General features: G+C 40.7%; 2 protein-coding genes across 2 annotated transcripts in view; both read right to left on the bottom strand.

The window, feature by feature from the left end:
- Window positions 1-10,211, bottom strand: part of jmy (junction mediating and regulatory protein, p53 cofactor) — a 31,890-nt gene extending 21,679 nt beyond the window's left edge. Inside the window, exon 1 of the mRNA XM_085169268.1 lies at window positions 8,813-10,211. Coding sequence (XP_085025394.1) covers window positions 8,813-9,682 — 870 coding nt within the window. The 5' untranslated portion in view covers window positions 9,683-10,211. The remainder of the gene's footprint in view (window positions 1-8,812) is intronic.
- Window positions 10,212-12,849: 2,638 nt separating this feature from the next.
- bhmt (betaine-homocysteine methyltransferase) lies at window positions 12,850-17,729 on the bottom strand. Its single transcript, XM_085169272.1, has 8 exons — window positions 17,596-17,729; window positions 17,252-17,384; window positions 17,053-17,165; window positions 16,732-16,923; window positions 15,542-15,689; window positions 13,773-13,955; window positions 13,441-13,669; window positions 12,850-13,354 (listed from the first exon to the last, which is right to left on the bottom strand). Exons 1-8 carry the CDS (start codon window positions 17,704-17,706, stop codon window positions 13,174-13,176), a joined length of 1,290 nt encoding a protein of 429 aa, XP_085025398.1. The 5' UTR covers window positions 17,707-17,729; the 3' UTR covers window positions 12,850-13,173.
- Window positions 17,730-23,857: the final 6,128 nt, after the last annotated feature.

Here is a 23,857-nt window from a genome sequence, read left to right as displayed (position 1 = left end):
TTTATGATTTCGGTTTTAGTGCGAAAACTGAAATCATAAACACACTCTGAGCTCTCCCACACTGTCAGAGAGAGAGTACACATCTCCAGTTTGTAGCATACAAAAATAAGAAGATTTACAATAAGCCAAACTCTTGATCGTATCTTTGCTAAAGATGAGAGGACACAAAAAGCATAGCATATATAATTGACCATCTTTCTGAGGACAATAGATTATTCAATTCAATTCAATTCAATTTTATTTATATAGCGCCAAATCACAACAAATGTCGCCTCAAGGCGCCATTTATTATCAACCAGAGGACAAAGATACATCTGATGATGTCATCGCATGTGCTAGAGCTGCTCTCACTTCTGCTGAAACATACAAATCCAGAAGTGTTGACATATCTCCATCCATCCATCCATCTTCATCTGCTTTATCTGGGGCCGGGTCGCGGGGGCAGCAGCCTAAGCAGAGAAGCCCAGAACTCCCTCTCCCCAGCCACCTCCTTCAGCTTATCCGGGGGAACACCAAGGCGTTCCCAGGCCAGCCGAGAGATATAATCTCTCCAGCGTGTCCTGGGTCTACCCCGGGGCCTCCTCCCGGTGGGACATGCCTGGAACACCAACCCCAGGAGGCGCCCAGGAGGCATCCTTGTCAGATGCCCAAACCACCTCAGCTGGCTCCTTTCGATGTGGAGGAGCAGTGGCTCTACTCTGAGCCCCTCCTGGATGGCCGAACTTCTCTATCTCTTTTTTTTTTTTCTCTCTCTATCTTCTCTATCTCTAAGGGAGAGGCCAGCCACCCTTCGGAGGAAGCTCTATTCCGCCGCTTGTATCCGCGATCTCGTTCTTTCGGTCACTACTCACAGCTCGTGGCCATAGGTGAGGGTAGGGACGTAGATCAACTCGTAAATTGAGAGCTTCGGTTTTACACTCAGCTCCCTCTTCACCACAACGGACCGGTGCAGCGTCCGCATCACTGTAGCCGCCGGACCAATCTGTCTGTCGATCAACGGCTCCCTTCTCCCATCACTCGCGAACAAGACCCCGAGATACTTGAACTCCTCCACTTGTGGCAGGAACTTGTCCTGACCCGGTATGGGCACTCCACCCTTTTCCGGCTGAGAACCATGGCCTCAGATTTGGAGGTGCTGATCCTCATTCCCGCTGCTTCACACTCGGCTGCGAACCGTTTCAGTGCGAGCTGGAGGCCTTCACCCGATGAAGCCAACAGAACCACATCATCCACGAAAAGCAGTTGTTGTTGACAAAAGCAGTTGTTGACATATCTTTTTAGTCCAATAACTCCTGGCTTACATGGTAGGGTAATTGCTGCACATGTCATCAAAGTGACGCCTGGGATTACCTGGTTTGCTGTGACAAGAATAAGTGACATCAAGACACGTTTTGATCCGTTTATGCCATTGTCATTTTTTGAAGGAAAAAAAGTCCATGACAACATTTGGAATGGCATTGATGAGAATACCTGGATGCCTATAATGGTGTTCTTCTTGCTGTTGTGTACAGATCCAGCAATGAGAACACTGATAGTCTTAGGGACACATCAACAGGCAGAACTATTTTCCAGACTACAATGTCACTTCAGACCTTCGGAATAATATCAAGAGTCCTCAGATTTTACAACACCGATACTAGAGCAACATCTGACATGCTTGCTCCCATTAGGAATGGATGCAGGTCTTTCCACTGACTGATGTTCAACCCTGAGGTGACAGTAGATAAACATTTTGCCCCTTCCCATGAAAAATGCACCTTCTGGCAATACATGCCCAGTAAGTCGGGTAATACGACATTTTGTGATGTGATGCAAAAACTAGCTATGCATAGAACTGTAGAAGACTGGAAGATGCGGAAAAGGAAAACCAGTGAGTGGCATCCCTGAGAAAATTCAAGGAAAACATCTAATCTTTGATACGATAACTGGACTGCAGGGGTCACAATGTGACAAATTCTTTACCATCTATGATACTGGACAAGAACTATCTGCCACAGATAAAAACAATACAGGTATAAAAGCTACTTTTGGCTGCTCCTTTATTCACCAGGGGTTGCCATAGTAGGTAGCTCCCATGTTTGATTTGGCAGATGTTTATACCAAATGCCCTTTCTGACACAACCCCCAAGAGGTTTGTGTTTCCCTTTGAAACAAAAAAATGGTATAGGTATGATTTCAACTAAGAGAGCCATTGAAAAGAAAAAAAAATCCCTCTATAACATGTAATGTGGGTCATAAATTACACTACTTCATCACTGTAGTCACTAAAATAGTGTTCTCAGTTAAGGGTTATTAATTCTGGAGCTGCACAATTACACTGCAAGTTAGAAGAAGAAAAAAACACTGTTGGTTTTAATTTGTTGACTTAAAATTTAAACACATCCTAAGAAGCTTTTGCACAGCTGACATTCAGACTTCAAAACACATGGCGGGGGATCCTATTACTATGCGTGCTGATTCACCGTGAGGGCATACTGGGACACTCGGTGGAACTGGGTCATTATTAACATTAGTAACTCCACCCATGTTTCCTATCTGTCCGGAATATGTGACGTGAAAAAGGTCTATACTGTGGCTTATTCCATGACAACGGTAACCTTTGATTTTTTTTTGTTTTTACTAGAAACTATTGCCAAGTTAATTCTGTTATCTGTAGAAAAGGGCTAATGTTGCGACGCTGGAGTGACTTGCTGCACCAAATGTGGGTCTAATTCTGATTCATGATTACAGTCAGGTCCAAACAAAAGCCCTTTCAAAGCGCAAAGAAAAAAATCCTAGCAATCATGTGTAAGTGCAGGCACACTAGTCTGCGTGGTCAGGAATGATGCCATAAAATACATTGTTTAAGTGCAGTACAAGACGAATAAATTGGCCTCTACTGTTGCTGATTCATACCATATGTCCAAGCGTCCACAGACACTTCATTGTTCCAGAGAAAATAACCATTAAAACAACTATTGTTCACAGGAAATACAATTCACCTCCCAGCTCTCAGAAGCCAGCAGCTTCAATTCACACAGCATAATACTTCTCCTTCATGTCTGCCTCAGATAATATTGAAATGTACCACCACACCAATCGTCATCCAATGTGGTGAATAAAGTGATCTCGCTCTGCAGAAACAGATAGATATGAATAGAGACTCCTATATTAACTGTGGGCTGAGTTTCCTCAGCCCTCCACAGTGGATACTGGGGTAGACACTACACGATTCAGCTCCAACACTGCTCCTACTGTTTACTTTAGCTCTGCGTAGCCCTGGAAACCAGTGCCCAGCCGTACACCCCCTGCAGCCACTGCTAGCCAGGAAAGCCCCTGAGCTAAATGAGCCGACTAATTCAGAATGGAGAATTTTAGAATAAATCGCTGAAGCTGGACTTGCTTTTTTCTTTTACAAATCCCATTTTTATGATGCAACAATTTCACTTCCTGCAGTGATGTCATTTAAAAGGTCTGATATATTTGTTGGGAACAGTATAAGGCAAAGAGCTGCTGCTCTTGCCCTCCAAAGCCAATTGTATTACTTGACTTAATTAGTTTTTGGGCAATTACCAATTTATCAATAAGTTAATGAACAGAAAAATACATGGGCTGCTGTTTTAATAACTGATTTTTCATCATTCATCATCACATTACAATCCTAGAATTAGGATTACAATACATTACAATCCTAAGTGACATTATATTGATGATGAACTGAATGTTGTCAGGTGTGGGGTGTGTAGGTGTGTTAAGATTTTCTTTTTCTTTTCTTTTTTTTTAAACTGCGACCAGTTAAACAGTATACTGTGCAAGCTGGTTGGCCTGCTGCTGGCCTGTTTGGTGACTGACAGAAAAAAAGAACAAGCAGGTAAACTGACAGATCTTAAGATTACTTGAGCTAACAGCTGCAACCCCGTTGCTTTCTAGTAGACACGCCTGTAGCATGCAGGGGTAAGTCTAAAGCTTATTTTCTGGTACGGCACATGTGTCCTTAATTACCTATAGTGAGCCTACCAAGAGGTGTTGTCAACCTACACAATCATGCTCCTGTGCAGTCCTCCAAAAACCCAACAGCATGTAGCTCAGGTGTCCTTACTGAGAGATATCTATTTCATTTCAGCTCTTTGTGTGTTATAACTTTACTCTTCTCCACAGCTGACTGAAGGGTCAAAAACATCAAAAGCTGAAGCAGCCCACAGACTGATTGTACCACATACTTTGGGGACTGCTTCCATCTGGCAACAGACACTCTCTGCAGGTAGACGGGCTATTCGTAGCTTCCTACAGCCTGCCAACACACCACCAATGGAAAGCCACGTTCACCCCATAAAAAAAAGGGGGACAACATTTACCCTACTGCATTTAGTTTTATGTTATTGTTACCATGTGTTTTGCAGATACAGTTTTATAATATGAAATATAAATCTACTAATAAATGATGCTACATTCTTGTAGATTATGCTACCAGTATAACGTAATTACACATTTATAATGTAATTAAATGGGACTTTTTTGTGGGGAAATAAATGGACTGGTATTCATATAACCACTCAAAGCACTTTCTACTACAAGTCTCACTCACCCTATCACACACATTGATACAACACTATTATCTATGCCTCTAAGTGCTTTGTCTAACACACACATTCACACACACGCCCGCCCGCCACAATAAAGGCATGAACTACTGCTCCTGTGGGGAAAATAAATTATGCTGAAAACTGCACAAATGAACTGGACTATTTGTTTGAACATCAGTCTGATATTGCCTAGTGTGATGTTGAGCATTTAGAATCCCCATGCACCCCATCCAAAAGCTCATCATTTAAGAACAATCCTATTAACTTTCATTAAAACTGTACTCAACTGCTGCGATCACAGTTTTTTGTTGTTTGACAAATTTAAAAGCTAACAATTCACATTCACATTGTAAGATAAAATTACTGTAACCCCTGCTTGGTCCATTTTAGTGTGTACCCAGACATCAAGCACACAGCTGAAGGCACCATCCAGGATTTCAGGCATTGCTCTCTTTTAAGTGCCTCTTATTATTATTCTGACTAGTTTACATATCATTTGCTTATGCCTTATTTGTGTTCTGCTCTTACTCTTGTTATTCTATACCAGTCTCACACTAAGAGTATATTGTGTGTATGTTTGCTTGTCTGCTATGGATAAATATGCATGTTTTAAAGCAGTATGCAAATGAATAAACATAAAACCTATGTTAAGCCTTGCTGTTAAACAGAAGGCCTTCCAATGTGAAATGAGTACATAATAATTACAGGGATATTCCTGGTAATATGCACTACAGTATAGCTGCAGTATACCAGCTCTGTCATCAGGACTTACTCTTGCTGCTGCTACATCTGCTCAGTCTTGCTGAAGCAGTTTCCCTTCTGCCTTTTAATTGAGATGTGAGGCAGGAAGAGAACGCCCTGACTGAGCAGAGACTGGATTTTAAAGCTCATTTGAAACTGAATGCTGTTCAGGAGTCGTCAATCAACAGACCTCAGGCCTAAATCTTTCAGGCAACTTGATTGGTTCTGGCTTTCTCGGCACAAACGTTTCATGTAGTGATAGATCAATATAATAATGCTACCTGTAATCAACAGAGGTAATGTCAACTGGTTAAACACAACGTTTAAGATAAATTTTTAATATCAATAATTTGCATATTGTAACTATTATTTTACTTATTTTTGAGAAGTTGCTCTGACAAAAAATTGTCAGAAAAGTACAGCTTCAGTTTTATGTGTTCCCATTTTTAGCTCCAACAAGACAATACCAGCAGGCAAAACAGCAATTGTTGTGAACGTATCAGTTTATGTACAACTAAAAAGATGTGATTGACACAAAATGTAAAATACCCCTATACATAAATGTGAATGAAGTAAACTGCTCCGTTCAGTAACTGTACAGCAGACTAACAACACAGCTGTGCCTGAGGCAAACATGCAGACACACCATAACAAACTGTGGGCGTACACAAAACATGCAGAAGCCATGTTAACCTTCAACATGCAAAGGTCAAGAGGTCGCCCAGCAAGGAGACAGAGAAACTTGATTATTGTACACATTTAGGCCTGACTTTCAAACCACCCAGAGGAGTAGTTTAACTGTCAAAAAATTTACAATGGTTGTACAGATTTAAACGTCACTGAGCGAACGATTACAAAATGCAAAGATGCTGCTTTTTCATATATATCACAACAATAATATATGTGATACATATATTTGCATTTATTCAAATGACAAGCATGTTGATTGCCGGATTCCTTCTTGACTGTTTTCTCAGACTACCAATCGCTGTAGAGACATTGGCAACTTGGGCTTACAGGACTACACACATGAATCAAGCAACTAATCCCTTTTTCATTACTCTTTATTGTTTTGCTATATTTATTTGTACAAATGAAAAACTTTACAGCAGTACTTTTGTCTTTGCCTCACAATATTATTATATATATAATATATTATAATCTAAACCTGACTTATAAAACTCTACTATTTTCAATGTTATAATTAGAGTATCATCTATAAACAACAGTCTAATTTCGATTGTACAATCTACTGATATTTTTGCTTTTATGGAAGAAATTATCATATTTTCCTAATTTTGGTGACTACATATGGCTACATGGTTTTATTTCGTCAAATATAACAGTTTAAAATTCAGGAAATACTACATTTTTAAGTATCTGAGAGGCCAGAGAAAATTTAAAGGTTTCATCTAGTCATGTTCAAATTGATCAAAACATACTGGAAGTGGGTCAATACACCTTTTTCCAAAAATAAACAAGTAAAACCTTTGAAATGATTTGAAACTGACTTTATTCCTACACAGCACCCATGCTATCTTGCATAGATAGAGCGCTTTAGGTTGAAGTTGTAAAATGTTGCTTTTGTGTCTTTCTTTGGGTTTTGTTTGTTGGAGCTATAATTTCACAGCCTTATCTATGCGCAAATTTTAAACCATAACATTTCCAGGCAAATCAGAGGTGCTTGAGCAGAAAATGTTCTGATCTGAGATAGAATGACTGTTATATGATACCTGTGGCTTAGATTTTATAGTAAACACTATAGCGTGATTTTTCACGTCTGCTTTCACTTTAATCTCCCTGCGCTACAATTGTAGTTAACCTCCCATCACCTTTTGTTCGCTTCACATCCTTGTCATCGCAGAACAACAAAAAAATGTTAAATTTTAACTATTAACTTGCAATATGTCAGGTCCCCTGGCAATAAGCTGGGTTTCATATGGCATCAGGCCACAGATAAGGAAAAACTGGGAAAGTGTCAAAGTACAATTATTAAGAGCAGTGATTTTCAGTCTGAAGCTTTTCCAGACAAACCAAACAATCAGGACAGGCTATTCAGTGTTTATGCCAAATCAGAAAAAATGACATAAACTGGCATTTTAAAGGGCTCTACGTAATGCAGTCAAGTCATTTATTTACTATACAGGTCAAAAAACTAAAAATATTGTTTTATGTGATGAAAATTATCATTCTTGGCAAGGTTTAAAAAGTAAAATTTTCTCTGTTTCTGTTGCTTGGATAGAGCAACATAATTAGTGGAGTACGGAAGCACATTACTATAAAATTACCATATCTTTATGGTAAAAAACTGTAAACTTTACCTGAGGTAAAATGATATGCCCTCCTTTTCTCCCAATATCATCATGCAATTAAACCAACTACAGCCCTGAAAGTGTTGGAACCAGATCAGCATACTTAAAGTCAAAGTTCATCATGACTGAACCTGGAAACTTGGGAACAAGTACAATCCAATAAAACAGAGTAAATATTACATCTGTTGTTGACACTATAGTGTTCCAACGTAAGGCTGCAGCTTATGATTTGAGCTAGATTACATTTTATTGTTATGTATTAGTAACTGAGGAGTTCTTCCACATGAAAGTGTTGGATAAAATAACAAATAACACTAAATACACATCAAAGGAAGACGGTCATCTTTGCTGCTACTAAGAGCTGCCCCATCTTTCACTTAGTTCCATTATCGATTAATCTAACATCTGTTTTCCGGACTAGATTTCAAACACCTGATGAGAGCTGTATGTAATGACTGCTGCTCTTTTTATAAAACAAGTTCAAACAAAACTCATTCCTGTTTCCTCTGAAGATGTGCCCTGTCACATATGAATCACTAAAGTAATTAAGTATTCCTTGCTCCTTGATAACCAGCTGTTTACTGGTTTGGTGCATCAGTCAGTTAAAACACTCTGGAGGTTAACATTTTTTTCCTGAGGCTACAATTATGATCATAACTTACACCTTTATAGAGTATCTGGCACTTCACCTTGCTTTGCCACTCACATCAGGCTACAGACATGAAATATAGCAACATAGCTGGGCTAAATATACACCTTCATCTGTCTAGGATTACACTGAAGCAATCTCGACAGCTGTGGTGACACATCATTCCTGTAACTCCACCTCTTTTTGTTCTCCTGTTTTTCTATGCAACTCCCTTCCAATGGTTCAGCCAACTGGAGTGTAATGTCTGGCCAGACCAGATCATATTACTGGCTTGTGTATGTGCAGCAACAGATGGTAGATCACAGGAGGGGAGGGGGACAAAGGAAGAGGAGGGAAGAGAACCAGCAGCCCATGACTTAAAATTATACCAAAATTACCCCCCCCCCCCCCCCAAAAAAAAAAAAAACACCTGTAATGTCCATGTAATGTCAGGCTGCCATTAAGAGTGTACTTATCAGATCTCACATCATCAAGTACTAAAAAGCTTGATTCCCTGCTTTTATTTAAAAGCAAGTCAGACTTCATGACAACTGAATAAGTTACTTCACCTCTTGCATGCGTCTTTTGGCCCTCTCCAGAGCATCTTCATAGCCTTTCTGCCTCAGCTCACTCAGACTCTCGTAGTACTCCTCAGTGTCGTCGCTCTCTGAGAAAAGCACCTGTGAGAGGATCTTCCAGCCGCAGGTGTCCAAGGCATGACCCAGGTACACCTGCAACTGATAGCACAGGGCGTCCGTCTCCCGCTGTGACATCCCGGGCGGACCGAAAAGGACAGTCCACACGCCGGACTGCTCCTCCGGGAAAGAGGGCAAACAAGGCTCTAGGTCCGAGTTGACGGCGCATAGTTGGAGGTGGGCTGCTCTCAATTCATGGAAGGAGAACAGTCCAGCCCAGCTGAAGTCTTCGCGGTTACTGGCCTCGATGTCACCTGGGTCAGCATCATCCGGAGACAGCATGACATCCACTGGCTCCAGGATCTCCATATCCGTTATCTTGGGTGTCACAACGTCCCATGACCCTAAAGTGTGACTTACACACTCATATGACTTTGAACTACCGGCTTTTAAAGTCTTCCTGTCTGCGTTAGCATTTGTTGCGGGTTTCCCTTTGGGGACAGAGTGCGGTCTAACTTTACCCACTTGGCAGACTCCATCTTTCTTCGCCGTGACGGGACTTTTTGTGTGTTTTTCAGCCACGCAGGCACCGGTGGGAGGAAGCCCAGCGATTGGGCCACAGTCGACGTCCAGTAAAGTGCTCCGTCTCTGCACGGTTCTGTTGTGGCAGGTTATGGCGAACTTTCCCTCGACGTCGTTCCAGGCCACAATGAAAACAAATTTATGTCTCTCTTTTTCGTCGAAGACTTTGGGCCGGACGGACACCCATCCGGACTCCAAGTTATCCTCCATGATGAATGACATCTCATCCAGCCAGTAAAAAAAGACACTTAGATATGCGTTAGCCAGAGGAAAAAAAATCTTCCCTGATGTCGAGGCTAAATGCTACTCGTAGCCACCGACAGCAGACCCCACGTTTAAAAAAAACATAAAGTAAGATTTGGCGGAGCTACAGCGAACAAACCGACGAGCTAGATTAAGAGATGACACAAAGGCTTTCTTGCTTTGTTAACCCGCTGTCTGTTGCGTGTGAGCGGCCGAAAGCGCAGCCAACGTCGTTGTCCCTCCTCCAAATGGTCGGATTTGGGATTCCGACATGAAGAAGTTCAAGCAGCCAAACGCACTCGGACACCGCGGTCTAATCGAAGGAGAGAAGTCGGCTTCATATTGCGGCAGCTAATGTCCGTTGCCATGACACCTGGCCGCTCACCTGCCCGATGCTCGCGCTGTCTGAATGTGCAGCTCTTTGTCCGCTCTCAGACAATGCCGTCGCGCGACGCACATCGGCTCTCGATGTCACGTGTGAGCTTCTGTTTACAAGCAGAAGGTGCGTGCGTGTTTGTCCGGGGAGGGATTTAACTGGTGACCCCCCCTCCCTCCCTCCGGTGTTGCATTCCATCTCCACGATGAAAATGGTAAATATGATGCTCCTAGAAAATGTCGATACCGTACTGACATGCAAAACGATCTTTGAGCAAATTGTTAGTTAGTTGACTAATATTTCTTTATCTCTACAAAACTACAAAAATATCTCTTTATCTCCCAATAATATGCATTTTAAAAGACGTTTAATGATACATAAAATGTACAATATGCTAATGCTGGTTAACTATATCCGCTAGTCTCTCTTTATACCATGCGAACGTGAAATGTATCAATTTATCATTAAAAAGCAATGCAAAGTCTAATATTTTATCAGATGTATTAAGCGTGACGTGTCTTTCTATCACAAACTTTTATTCTTTTCACAATTCTTTTTATTTTTTGGATATTTTTAAACACAGTCCAGTTGTACATACTACATCCTTAAACTGTTTTGTTCATTACATTAAAGTGTTTAACGTTTTTATTACGCTTACACTTTTTCCACATGAACCCTTGAAGGCAACATAACAGTCCGTTTCTTTTAACAGCTTAATAAACCAAACGGCACACAAAGACAGAAAACTGTTCCACGCAAACTACTTTTTAATTCAGTAACTTTACGTGGTTAATTTTTAAAAAGTGTTCATTACAATTTGTACTCTTTTGTTTTTATCTCTATTCCTCTGTCTTTTTTCCTGACTTGCATACGTGCACGAGGAGCATAAACATCTGCACGTGGGCAAATCCATGACGCAAATACGTACAGAACGTGTTTAATGCCAGACTGCGTACGGTAAGCGAACTGGGTCAAAACGGGTTTATGCACCATTTATTCTCTAAGAAAGTTAATTTTCGTATGTAACTTTAAAATCAATCTAGCAACTAGAAAAAAAACGTAGAGTGGGGCAAAGATTACCTTTATGGTGCTTTTAACGCTACTAGAAAAAAAAAAAAAAAACACAAAACTGTATGTAGAACCAAGTGGGTTAGTTTACTAACGGCCTTTTCCAAAATCTTGCTGGTGCTTGACTTATATTTAGAATCTTTTCTTCAACTTTTGATTTCCTCTGAGTGCAAACTTCAGTTCTGTTAGTCACTGCAGAGTATTTGTAGAAATATGCCAGCCTTTGTTGACAGTAAGCTTGAGATGGAAGATGTGCGATTCAAAGTACGATGAGGCAAATCTCAAACGTGAATATGAATATAAAATACAATCAACGGCAGAAATATTGACATTGATTGTATTTTTTGTGCGTTTCGTTTTATTATTATTATTTTTATTATATTTGAGGGAGGGAAAGTAATCTGAAAATAAATGCATTTCCTGCTTTTTAATTCTCTGCCTCTTCTGGTAAATCATGTGAAAACACATTGAAAAGACATTTCAATGTAGTTCACCAGGTGAAGGTCATGCATTATTGCCATTAAAATTTGGATCAGTTGAGTCAGTGTGCGGAAAGAATACTTCAGCCTAATAAACACAGGAAACCAGAACTCCCTTTGGATTTCCATGGTTTAAAAACAGATAAGCTCTACAGAGCTTTGTAGATTGTTCCCTTATATGGAAATAGGCACATTGATGTCTGAGTAATAATCTGTTAAATTGACTCGATGTTTCACATTTGGTCTCACCCACTAAGGCATGTTCTCTTTCCAATAAAATAGCACCTCTCGTACACTGCCACAGTCCCTGTTTTGACCTCACTTTATTTACTGCTTATTAATTTCCATAGTTAAGGTGTAAACAAAAAGAAAAACTGGTCTTTCACTTTGAGACCGGTTGCATCATTTATCCTCTTCGAAAAGTAAGATGATATAAATTATATATATATATATATTTTTTTTTTAAACAACAAATAAATAGCCCTGCACCAACTTTGCACTTTGTCCCTGTTTTGCTGGTTTGTACTGAAGTTATTAACTGTTAAACCAAACTGATAAAACTTCTTAATTTTACTTCAAACTCTGAATCCAAATATTTATGTGCATGTCAAAAAAGGGTGAAAAAGCACTTTAATTGCAACATAGCAACTTCAGACATTAAATTTGCACTATGGGAAGAAGGCAAACCAGCAGTGGCAGTGTGATGCTTTGAGTAATGTTCTGCTGGGAAACCTTGGGTCCTGCCATCCACGTGGATGTTACTTGCAGACCATGTACACCCTTTTTATGGAAATTGTACTCCCTGATGGCTGTGGAATCTTTCAGCAGGATAATATGTCCTGCCACAAAGGGCACAAAAACAAACAAACAAACAAAAACACATACAAAAAAAACCCCCCCAAAGGTTTAGGAATGGATGAACAACAATTAATTTATGGATTGACTGGGCCTCCGAACTCTTCAGACCTCAATCCAGTTGAGCATCTGTGCGACAAAAACAAAACCTATTTTAGGTGATAAGCAACACACCATTTCCTGAAGTTTGACTTTGACAAACTTGACATAGTAAGGCTATGTCCATATTAATGCATTTTCATTTGAAAATGCATTGTTTTCTCTCAATTTTGTCCTCCCATCCACCCTGAGATGGTGTTTTCCCCTATCCGGGCTAGTGTGGACATAGTCTAAATGACCCTTCCAAGGAACAAAACCACCAGTGCTGATTTCTTTGTTGCCGTTTGTCCTTTATTGCTGCCCACATCATTGAGACATTACTTGGGTGCTTTCACAAACAACTGTACATTTGTAATACAGTAATTTAACTTTTTTTCTTTAAACAGTTGTGATGGTCATAAGAACACAGTGATGGTTCAGTCTGGAAAGCCTGTATAAGGTTAAGCATATGATGCCAGTCTTTCAGAGTAAAAATGGTCCTAAAAAAGAAAGAACTTCAGCATTTCGATCTTTTTTGGTACATAAACTTTGGGGAATGTGTGAGTATGCCTTCTCACGCCACCCCTTTGCTTCTCCTCGTCAAAGGCCGGAGCTCAATGGCCTTTGCTGGCCTTGTCAAACAGAGCCTCCAGCTGCTCCTTTGAGGTAGCCTCCTTTTGCTGCATCAGGTCAGCGTGGCCTTTGGTGACTCCCCAGCTATCAGGTGTGGACATGGAGGGGCAGAAGGGGCGGCCAGAGGCGGGCTTCAGCTTCTCCCAGTAGTCACGGCGGGCCCTAAAAAGAGAAATGGCAAGCTGTCCTGAAAACAAAACAGTGGCAATAATCTTGAGGTACTTTGAGAAAACTGAAATAACATCTACCTAGCTCTAACCCAAGGCTTGGTGTGCAATGACAGGCCACTACCCCAGCTGCCATGCTTCTCAGATCCAGCAGGGAGAAAACCTCGCTCAGCTTCCAGCTCCTCAGCCAAGGCACGGATGTGATACGGTTCAAATCCACAGCAGCCTCCAATGTAGCGAATCCCAGCATTATATGCTTCCCGGGCATATTTATGCATGTCCATTCTGGTCAGGATCCTTGGCTCCAGACCTGTTGGAAGAGTAGTTTATTTTTGAGGATTTCTTAAAAAAATTTTTTATGTGGATTGAGAATTTTTTATTTATTTTTTATTTTTTTAAAGTAGGGTAATGACCAAACGGAAATTCCGGCAGATCGATGAATCCCTGGCAGCCGCAGTCCGGAGTATGATAGGCCAGTGGCTGGGACATGTAGTGAGCCTTCAGCCCAGCCTTCTCCACACCCTCCTTCATCAGTTTCACAGTCTTCACACAAGTCTCTGGGTCAAAGTGGCAGTTAATGCCAACAATATCAGCACCTACAGAGAAGATGTGCAGAACAGATCAGAACCGAAGCAATAAATTGTTGAGATTGTGGAAAATTCTTGTAAGAAATGGTAGCAATCCATGTTGGTTTCAGCTCAATGCTGGATGTGTCGTATCAGTGCACATGGCTGATTACCTCAGTATCTGTTCATACCACCACTGGATGGCAGCAAAAATCTGATCTACACAGTGGCTTCAACAGGAAATCTAATGACTGAACATTAACACAGACTAAGACTTCAAATGAATACAGACTGCGTGCATTGAGTTTAAGATGTCAGATCCATACCACTAACATGCTAAAAATGCTTTCTTGGTGTATTTGGAGATTGTGACAAATGAAGTTTTGGACCACAAAACAACACCAGATGTCAAGATATTTTGAAACGTAGACACTTTGCAGACCTTGAAAGTCTTGATTTTTTTTTCCACATAACAAAACGAGATGTCCAAACACCCACATTTAGTTTTGCAGTGCTGTTGCGTAATAATATGCGCACTTGTATGACATACCCATGGTAGGCCTGATTGCATTGCTAGACTATATGCCATATGAAATAGGACCCGAGCACTTCCCAAACCAACTAAAATTAGTCTTCTGGAAATGTGTAGATCAGCTAAATGTGCGCAAAAGATTGCCAGTATCTGATGTAGGAAACAAGAAAGATTGGCGCAAAGCTTCCACATGTGCCAATGGGAAAATTATACTGAATCCCACATGTCAGCTGAAGATAGCCGGTCCAAAAACAAGCCTGAGCGTAATGTAGCACTAAAACAGGGTGAACAGTTTCCCAGGAGGGTAAACAAGTGCAATGGATAATATTAATTACGGACCCACTGTGTCCCTCCAGTGTGCAGCATGCACTACACCCTGACTAGTCCATCTACACAGAACAAGACCAGTTCATTTTAAACTGCTTGACCTGAATTTACCATAGTGTGACAAAAAAAGCAGCTGTGAAGAGAGGTGCACTTAGCTCTGAATATGACATTGAAGCCCCATTAAGGTACTGAATACACTGAACCACATGGTTCACCGTACCAGGAGGTGTGCGAATGTGGGTTCTTACCAGGCAGGGAGAGAGGAATGAAAGATGCTACAGAATTTCATTACAGGAAACAACTTTAAGCACACAGGCTTTCTTTACAGAAGACGCATTGTAATACTCTAGACCGAGTTACCAGGAGAAGTCTGGAGTACGAACAAACTAGCCTTAAGTTCATAAGAGACATTTCAACATAGTTCATAGTTATTCATAGGTAGAACTGTGTGCAGCTGTTTGAGCTATGATGTCGTGATAATAAATTTGAAGTCTGCTTTTATCAGACTTGATCCAAGAGCTTCAATGACATGCAACAGGGTTCAAGGATGCAATTGTGACCACTGATGTATGCATCTATTGCTCTGTAGTTACACTACCAAAACATTAGTTATCAGGTAGCTTCTCTAAGCTCTGCTGAGTTTCTTCATATACATCAAACAATGGCGTCAAAATTAAATAATATTGTTGATTAAACATTTTTTTAAAGTCAACTTTTCTTAAATTCCTGTTACTCAACGTGCGGGAAATTGTCGTACCAGCTTTAACAAGTCTGACTGCACAGTCTCCAGGGCTGACGCCGTTCAGGTCCCCTTCAGGTCCAATGCACAGAGTTGCAGCGACTGGCTTACCGGAAGCCTTCAAAACCTGGACTGCCCACTCAGCCTCTTCCACGTGCTCAAAGTACTGCAAGGAAGCACAAAACGTAAAGACTGCTGAATTACTAAAACAGTTTAAAGCTGCTGTGGGAGCTCTTTGGTACCCCTCAGCTCTACAGAGACCCGCAGCTTTTCTTGGTCAATCTTTTGGTTTTCTGGTCAAGCAAATTTAAAAAAAAAAAAAAAAAGGGGGGGGGGGGGAAGGGGGAGCAAAACAGTCAAGAATTGGTCAACAACAACTTAATATCTTACTGTTGACCGGCTCAGTACTGCTCAGGTCCAAGAAATGCTACACTATAGCAAAGCATCCCTGAAATGTCAGAATGAGATCGTTGTGCACCTGAATTCAACATACCGGTCCATAAAGGCGTACAGTCATGAGTACAGTACAGAGTCATGAGAAACACGAAAAAACAAGAAAATAATAATCCTTATACACAGAACCCTTGTCCATAAACTGATGCTAAATGTGACAAACATACTGCATATCTAAATCACATGGGCCTGGCAAATACATTTTTTTGCAGGATACACTTATCTCAGTTACTTGTGCTATTTAAGCAAACAGAAGGGCCGTGTCTGCAACCAAGGGAGGTGACTTTGCTACTCACTGAGACGACTTTCTTTCTCAAGTCTAAGTGGAAAAAATATATAAAGTGGTCATTAGTAAACCTGGGCTCATTTAGAGCCATTTAGATACTGAAATGTGAGCAGTTATACAATGACATGGTGTAACACGCCCTCCAGACTTCTTGAGAGTTCAGCACCTTACGAAAGGGGAATTACATGAATATATAGACATAAAATATATAAATGCATGAGAAATTAATTTCTAATTGCAAAGATGCCCAAGCTGAAAATGTTTCATTATTAATAAAGTCATTCAGAGACAGGAGGAGAAGAGATGATATTCTAACCTGCTGCAATGGTTTTGTTAACTTTGCTTTACTCCCAAATCTGCACCGAGACAGTTCTAGTTCAGGGTCATCTCTTTAAATGTTGACCTAAGTGATCTCTTATCAAAAGTTGCTTTAAGTTTCCAGAAGGAAATGTTTAAGTTTATGGCATACCTCTGCAATCAAGAAGTCGACATTTTTCTGGACAAAGACATCGATCTGTTTCATGAAGATGGCCTTGACCTCCTCCTCAGTCTTGCTGCTGAGGTATGCCGGGGTCTGAGAGACTCCACCTGCCACCAGAGCATCACCCTCATTGGCCACCTCTCTGGCCAGGTCACAAGCTGCTTCGTTTATTTGGCGTCCCTGTGGATGAAAGGAAATATTTTTTAAAACCACTTATAAATCAGTTCAACTTTCATGTTTTGAGTCCGTTTAAACCCCTGTGCATGCTTGATGAAAGCTCAGAGCAGCTGCACATGAAAACAAACTCACGGTGAAGCTCAGAGTCTGGCCCCTGTTCTCCAGTTTGTCATCGCTTGCGTAGAAAGTGAACGTCTGCATGACATTGGAACCAGCTCTCAGGAACTCTCTGTGCAGCTGCCGCACTGCAACCACAACACCCCCCATTCAGCACTCACAAAACTGGAACTTCAACATTTAAGCTTTAAATGGAGACCAAGCAGAGTCCTACCCGCTTCGGGGTGCTCGGCAGCAGCTTCAGGTGTCCACGGCCCGGCTTTTACATAACCTCTCTTCTCGAGGGCGAAGACAAAGCCTCCGTCCCCAATAACGACCTCTCCTGCATCCAGGCGCTTCAAAATGTTCTGCCATGAAGTTAACACGCAAATCAAAACAACACACACAGAGCTGCACAACACCCATTTCATTGCACGAAGCGCGCACAAGCTGATTCAAGTTCAGAGCGCCCTTTACATTTTTTAATCATGCAACATGACGACAAACATAATAAACAAAAACAAAATACAACGTGTGCAGCGCAATCATTATCCAGGACTGATCGGAGTGCACGCTTACCTTCTTTTCTCCCGCTGGTGCCATGATTACTGTAGCAGTGACCGCCTCACACTTTCGCAGCAGCAGAGTCTTGAGTTTGGAAAAGGCTCGCTTACTGCATCCACGCTGCATTTATAATCCAACATGGGTGTGTCGCTCCTGATGTCACCCGAATACCACCTCCCTCTTCTCCAAAAGTTGATTCTGTTCATCTGGACGTAGCGTTACGTTTTTCTTTCTGGGAGAAAGCGCTACGTCCAGATGAACAGAATCAACTTTTGGAGATTTATTTTCCTGGATGATTGAGAATGCATCAAGACACCTCCCTCTTCCACTTCTGATCTTGTTGGTGGTGGTGACGGCGCAGAATCCGTAAAATCTCGGCTCTGTGAAGAGGCGTTGTTTGATCACTTTTGAGGAATAAAAGTACAGCATCTAACCTTTATAGGAAGTTTGAAACCATTACTTATATATATAAAAAAACGATTTCTAAAATGATTTTTTGCAGTGTTTGTGTAAGGACAGGTCAGGGGTGGCACTGCCCATCCCCCAAAATTTGCTGGCCCCTCCAGTGGCCTCCCCTGGCAAGGCTGTCCTATTTTGGTAATGATTCTAATAAACATGAGCACAAGAGAGAGGAAGACACCCCACAATGAGTTGAATGACATTAATTTGTTATTTATTCCTGCGTAAAACAGATTTTTATGGATTTCAAAATCTTATTAGATTTGTAATATGTACCTGTTTTCAGTGATATCCTCTTTGATAGCAGAAAATTAACTAGGCATATAATTCTTTTCTTTCTCCCTTTTTTTGCCATATTTTTCAAGTAGCCTATATTTGACAACATCATAATAAGACTTGTTTTTGGTTTGCCACCCTAATATTTTTAGTGGCCCCCATATGGCCACCCCTATGTAAAAATTCTGGAGGCACCCCTGGTGATTACACCTTACAAACCAGTAAGGTGTAGGTTGTTTGGGTGTGACAGGGCTGAATATAGAAAACACTGATGTAAACTGGGGTCAAATCCTCAGGTTCAGGTCTTTGGCTCAAGTCTTCATTCGCCACACAACTGCCATGGTAACTGATGCCCTGCTCACCCAGCATGCCATGTTTTTAGGGTCCTACACAGTTTTCTGTACTCGAATATGCAGTATTATATGAAAAGTCCAACTGTTTAGCAAAGTAATGAAAGGAGTATTTAAATCATTTACTTGTGTAAAATAAGCAATACTACAGTTGAATTTGGATTAAAATTTTAATTTTTGCAATAAAAGAATTAACCAAGGACTGAATCTTGATGTCCAAATAGCTAACTGTGGCTATATCCAGAGTGAAAACATATATTATATATACAAGGCTACTAATAAATAGTATGGGAAGCAGAGAAAGGAAAGAGCAAGCATCAAAGGTTAACAGCTTTTATTGGATTTCAGAGAGCAGCTAGTTACTAACAAAGTGAGTCAGTCTTTATTTATTTATTCACAGCAACAATCACCTCAAGGTGTTTATACTGCAAAGCACAGACCCTACATTATTTGTGAGAAAAATGCCAACAGTCAGATTCCCCATGAGCAAGTGCTTGGAGATGGTGGGAAAGAAAACTTCAATTTTACCAAGAAGAGACATACAGAAGAAATGCTCAGGGCATCACAGTGGAAGTAAAGTAACAGTCTTGAGCATGTGGCAGCATGATTAATAGATAGTTCAGGGTCACATGATCCAGCCCTAATGAGAAACGATAAAACAATAAGGTTTAGTTTCAGCAAAATGAACTTGTGGACAAATGATGGAAAAATATATCCACATATATCTGGGAATATTTGAAATTGGAAAATATTGTTCTGTAAAGACAGAGTTAACTGATATTAGGCCGTAAATGACCAAAGAGATGATACCGTATGTGGGGGGTGTAGACTTAGGTGTGGTAGCTGGGTGGGGCTACTGCTCAGCTGCAGGAGGAGAGGTGGAACAGTTGATTAAGGTACCATCGATAGTGAGGTTCAAGAACAATAGAGCAAATGTCTGTAAAAGCAAGAAATTACTGTTCCATCAATATAAAGAAAAACAGGATATGGATCAGTTACCAAAGTTTCGGTACAGGTCTGCTATTTCATGATGATTTCTAGCCCTGGTTGCTATGGGTCTGATGTTGTCTGAGGAGTTTTATCTGTGTATGTTTGCATGTAGTAGAGTGGAGCCATCATTTCAGATCCAAAAAAAAAAAAAAAAAAAAAAAAATCAATGGGAGGCAGCAACTCAAAGGCTTTGTCACATTGACAACACTAAAATCTATATGAATCTCTTCAGTCATTCAGCAGAATGACGTGTAATTGCTGTGTGTCATTCGGCAATTAGTTGCTAAATTTAAGAGCCCCCTCACTGAAAAGTTGACAAAACCTCAAATCACAGGAAGAAAAAGAAAATGTCTGGCGCTACCACTGCACTGGGGTTTTCCATTATTGTCTTTACAAAATAATCTGACCATAAAATAAACCCACCAGACATGGAGTTGGAGACTGAGACGGTATTCTCCTGGAGACAATTCTCTGGGTTTCTCAAGCCTTTAATTAACTGCCTTGTGCTCTTCAAATACCTGGTCTTCTATCTTGTCTCACTTTCCCATGCTACATTTATGCCACATGCCTAGCTTATCTGATTGGCTTGTCGAGAGGAGTTGCCTGAGACTGAGACTCAACAGTGTGGGAGGCACAACCAGAGGCCTGCTTCTCTCTTACCTTAACCCAGGAGATGCAGAAAGTATTTGGCTAACCTTTCTATGAAAAACATGTGACTAAACTCCATCTCCTCCTCTGCCAGGGCAAAATTAGTGACTGAAATGACAAAGTCTTCAAAGCCAACTATATGATTGACTGCTGCTTGTTTCCTTGCCTTACCCATACTCCCCTCAGTGAATTAGAATCTTGGTCAATCACATCTTCATCTTTCATGGGATTCCATCATATTCTGTCTCTATAAAATGCATCTTTCATCTCATAAGTCTGGAAGATGTTGCATTTAGCCCTATGAGCCTCATACTGTACGTTTTCTCTTCTGGTTACCATCCTCATTCCTAAAGTTGACCAGGAGATGAGGACTGCCCTCTGACAATCCTTCCACCTGGAGTTCTCAGCTGCCCTGCCAACCTAATGTCTCCTCAAGTATTTCTCCTTTTTTATCCTTTATTGGCTATCAATCTCCCTCTACAGGGGTAAGAATTAGCTGTTGCATCAGCTAAACCTGCATACATACACGAGCACAGGAAATGAGCCTGCACTGCCCCCCTCATCTACTCAAGATCCAGAATCAAGCTAACTGCTGTTATATGCCTGTCCCCAGTTACAGACCAAAAGGTGCACATTCAAAAAGGACCAAAATAGACAATCAGTGCTCTCTTAGTTGTCCTTGTATTTTTTTTAATTTTTTTTTGTTAGGTCCTGTGATTTGAAATCTGAGTTGTCCCTTGGAATTCACCCCAACAATTCCCACATCCATATAGTTTGTGTGTCCTTGTGAAGCAGAGCCACAGGAGGTGCAGGAGGTGGCGGAGGCCATCAGCTTCTGCTGGGCTGCAACCTCTGCAGCCACAGCCATAAGTCTCTACCTCAGCAGACTGCCAGATTGTGTTTTACCACACTAATATCTTTTTAATTTCTTCCTACTCATCAGCTCTTCTCTCTGAGCTCTGCTGCCCAGCCTTTCCTGCCTGATTATACTCTCTCCCCTGCCTGCAAAGTTTAAAAGAAAGAGATGAAATTATTACTTTTTATATGTAAACAAAAGGCAACACATTTATTTAGTCACAAGCAAAACCAAAACTGCACAAAAATTTTAGGTTAGTCTAGATCTCCATGGCACTCCTCTGGCAAACCAGCCCAGACTAACACAAGAGTCAACGAGGCCAAACAACCAGTGGAATTTTAATTCTGAGGGCGGCAGAGCAGACTTGTCATTATGAACTGAAGACAAACCACACACAGGGAGAAATATATTTATATAAATTTCACTGTGTACAGATTACCATATAACATTTATTAAACACAAAAATTGCATGGATATGAAATCTGACTACATATTTACTCAATATATACAACTCAGGCACAGTGGGGGCTACAAGCCAGGTACTCCTAATGCCGATCCCTAGATCGGATAAATGGGGAGGGTTGCATCAGGAAGTGCATCCATCGTAACTAAAACATGTGGATCACCATTAATGAGATTTCCATACTGGAAAATGTGTTAGAGGGCACCAAGAGAGAAGGACAGACAGGAGTGTGATGGTGAGAGCAAAGATTTTAAATCTAGGGACTTTGACTGGTAAAGGGACAGAGCTGGCTGATATGGAGAATTTTGGTAAATCATATATCACAGATATATTGTGTGTGCAGGAGACCAGATGAAAGAGAAGAAAGGCTGTGAGCACTGGAGGTGGATTCAACCTGTTATGTTGATGGGAAGGCAAGTGGAGTAGGGGTAGTCTTGAAGGAAGATATGTGAAGATTGTTGTAAAGGTGAAGAGAGCAATCTGAAGAGAGAAGATGCAATCTGAAAGATGCAGGAAATTGGTCTGCAGGGCAGCTTTTGAAATAAAGAACTGGAAGTAAGTGAAGGCAGATGCAAGGATTAAATGGTGCAGGTTGAAGATGGAGGAATATTGCCGAAGTGGTGCTCCCACTCCTTTATGCATTCCAAGGAAGAGGGAGGAAGTTACAAACTGATGATACCACACATTATGCGCCTTGCTATGAAACCTAACAGAATAATGGATATGCTGTTTTGTGCCCTTGGTGTTATCAGCACCTGTAAAAGGAGTTGACTTGTCCACCTGCTGAGGCTGAAATAAGTTCATCTAGTTTTAGAAACTTTCACTGAACAGTCTGTTACAGTGTCACAACTAAGCATATGCATAAGTACTTAAATACTTTAAATGAGAATAACAGAAATTTAATATTACAATCCACTGAACACGGGAAAGAAAACAGGGAGTCTTGGAGGTAGAATGAGGAATTCCAGGAAAGTATTTAAAGAAGGATGTTAACAAAGATGTGGGGCAGTCAGAGAGATGCAAAAAAGTACAAAGGAATACTGGGAGTTTAATTGTTTTAGACTATGTGATGTAAGAGTTTTGTAACATGAAAAAAACCCACACTGTTGTATACTCAGGTAAAAATAAATAAAATAAAATAAGATCAATTAAAAAATGGTTAGGGTCGAGGTTTGCCCTGGGATTGTAGTTAGGTTTACGGTTAGGTGTGTGTGTGTGTGCGTGTGTGTGCACCACACTGAAATTGGAAAACTATTACATCACAGAATTATGATTGATCACTTGCTGAACCTGGACCAACATTAATTATAATGATCCAGATCCAGGATCAACACCAACATGGGGTTTTCAGATTGTGCTGCAAACTCTAAACAGAAAGCTCCCAGGGTGAGTGAATGAAATAAAATTTGGAAAACTATCAGTTTTAAATACTACTGTATTATTTTACCATGTTGCCTCACAGCAAGAAGTTTCTGGTTTGGAGTCCACCATCTGGTCAGGGCCTTTCTGTATGGTATCTCCTTAGTTTGCGTGGGTGTTTTCTGGGTACTCAAGCTTCCTCCCACAGTCCAAAGACAGTGGGCATTTATTGGGGTTTAGGTTAACTGGGGATTCCAAACTTCCCATATGTGTGAATGTGATTTTGAATGGTTCTCTGTCTTTCTGCATTATCCCTGTGACAGCCTGTAAATCTGGCCATCTTAGAATGAAAATCAACTCTGGAAATTTTTTTATTATTATTATTTTTTAGAAGAGTTGTAGGCCTTCTATTGTTGTATTGAACCATAATTTGATACTAAGTGCAACAGTATTCCTGGAAATTTTACAATGTCTATTTAAAAGTATTCGTTTTTAGATTAGCATGTTAAGCTAATTATGCTAAATGCTAATGATGACATTTTTTTAGTTGTTTACCTGTTAACAATGATATAATACAGTGCAGGTTATTCAGGTTAGTCAGGACAGGAAACTGATGAAAGCAGGAAGAAGAGGGTTTCCAATGGGATACTATTAAAGTGCAGCACGTTACAGTCCAAACAGAAGCTGGCAGCCTATACACTGCTACAGTTTTTTCTTCAGCACCATGCCGATCCAAATTTTTTTAACCCCACACTCAAAAAATTCAAAACCTTTCTTTATCAGACACAACGCAGTAAATTTTTAACTGATCAAGTCCTGTTTCTAGTCCATGTTTGAGTTAATAATTAGTCCAGCAACAGCGGTGCTGTTCCTTTG

The sequence above is a fragment of the Neolamprologus multifasciatus genome, chromosome 7 (genome assembly GCF_963576455.1).
Source record: "Neolamprologus multifasciatus chromosome 7, fNeoMul1.2, whole genome shotgun sequence".
In the NCBI taxonomy this organism is placed as follows: domain Eukaryota; kingdom Metazoa; phylum Chordata; class Actinopteri; order Cichliformes; family Cichlidae; genus Neolamprologus; species Neolamprologus multifasciatus.
Note: the sequence above shows the minus strand (reverse complement) of the source record. Positions and strands in the feature narration are given on the sequence as shown.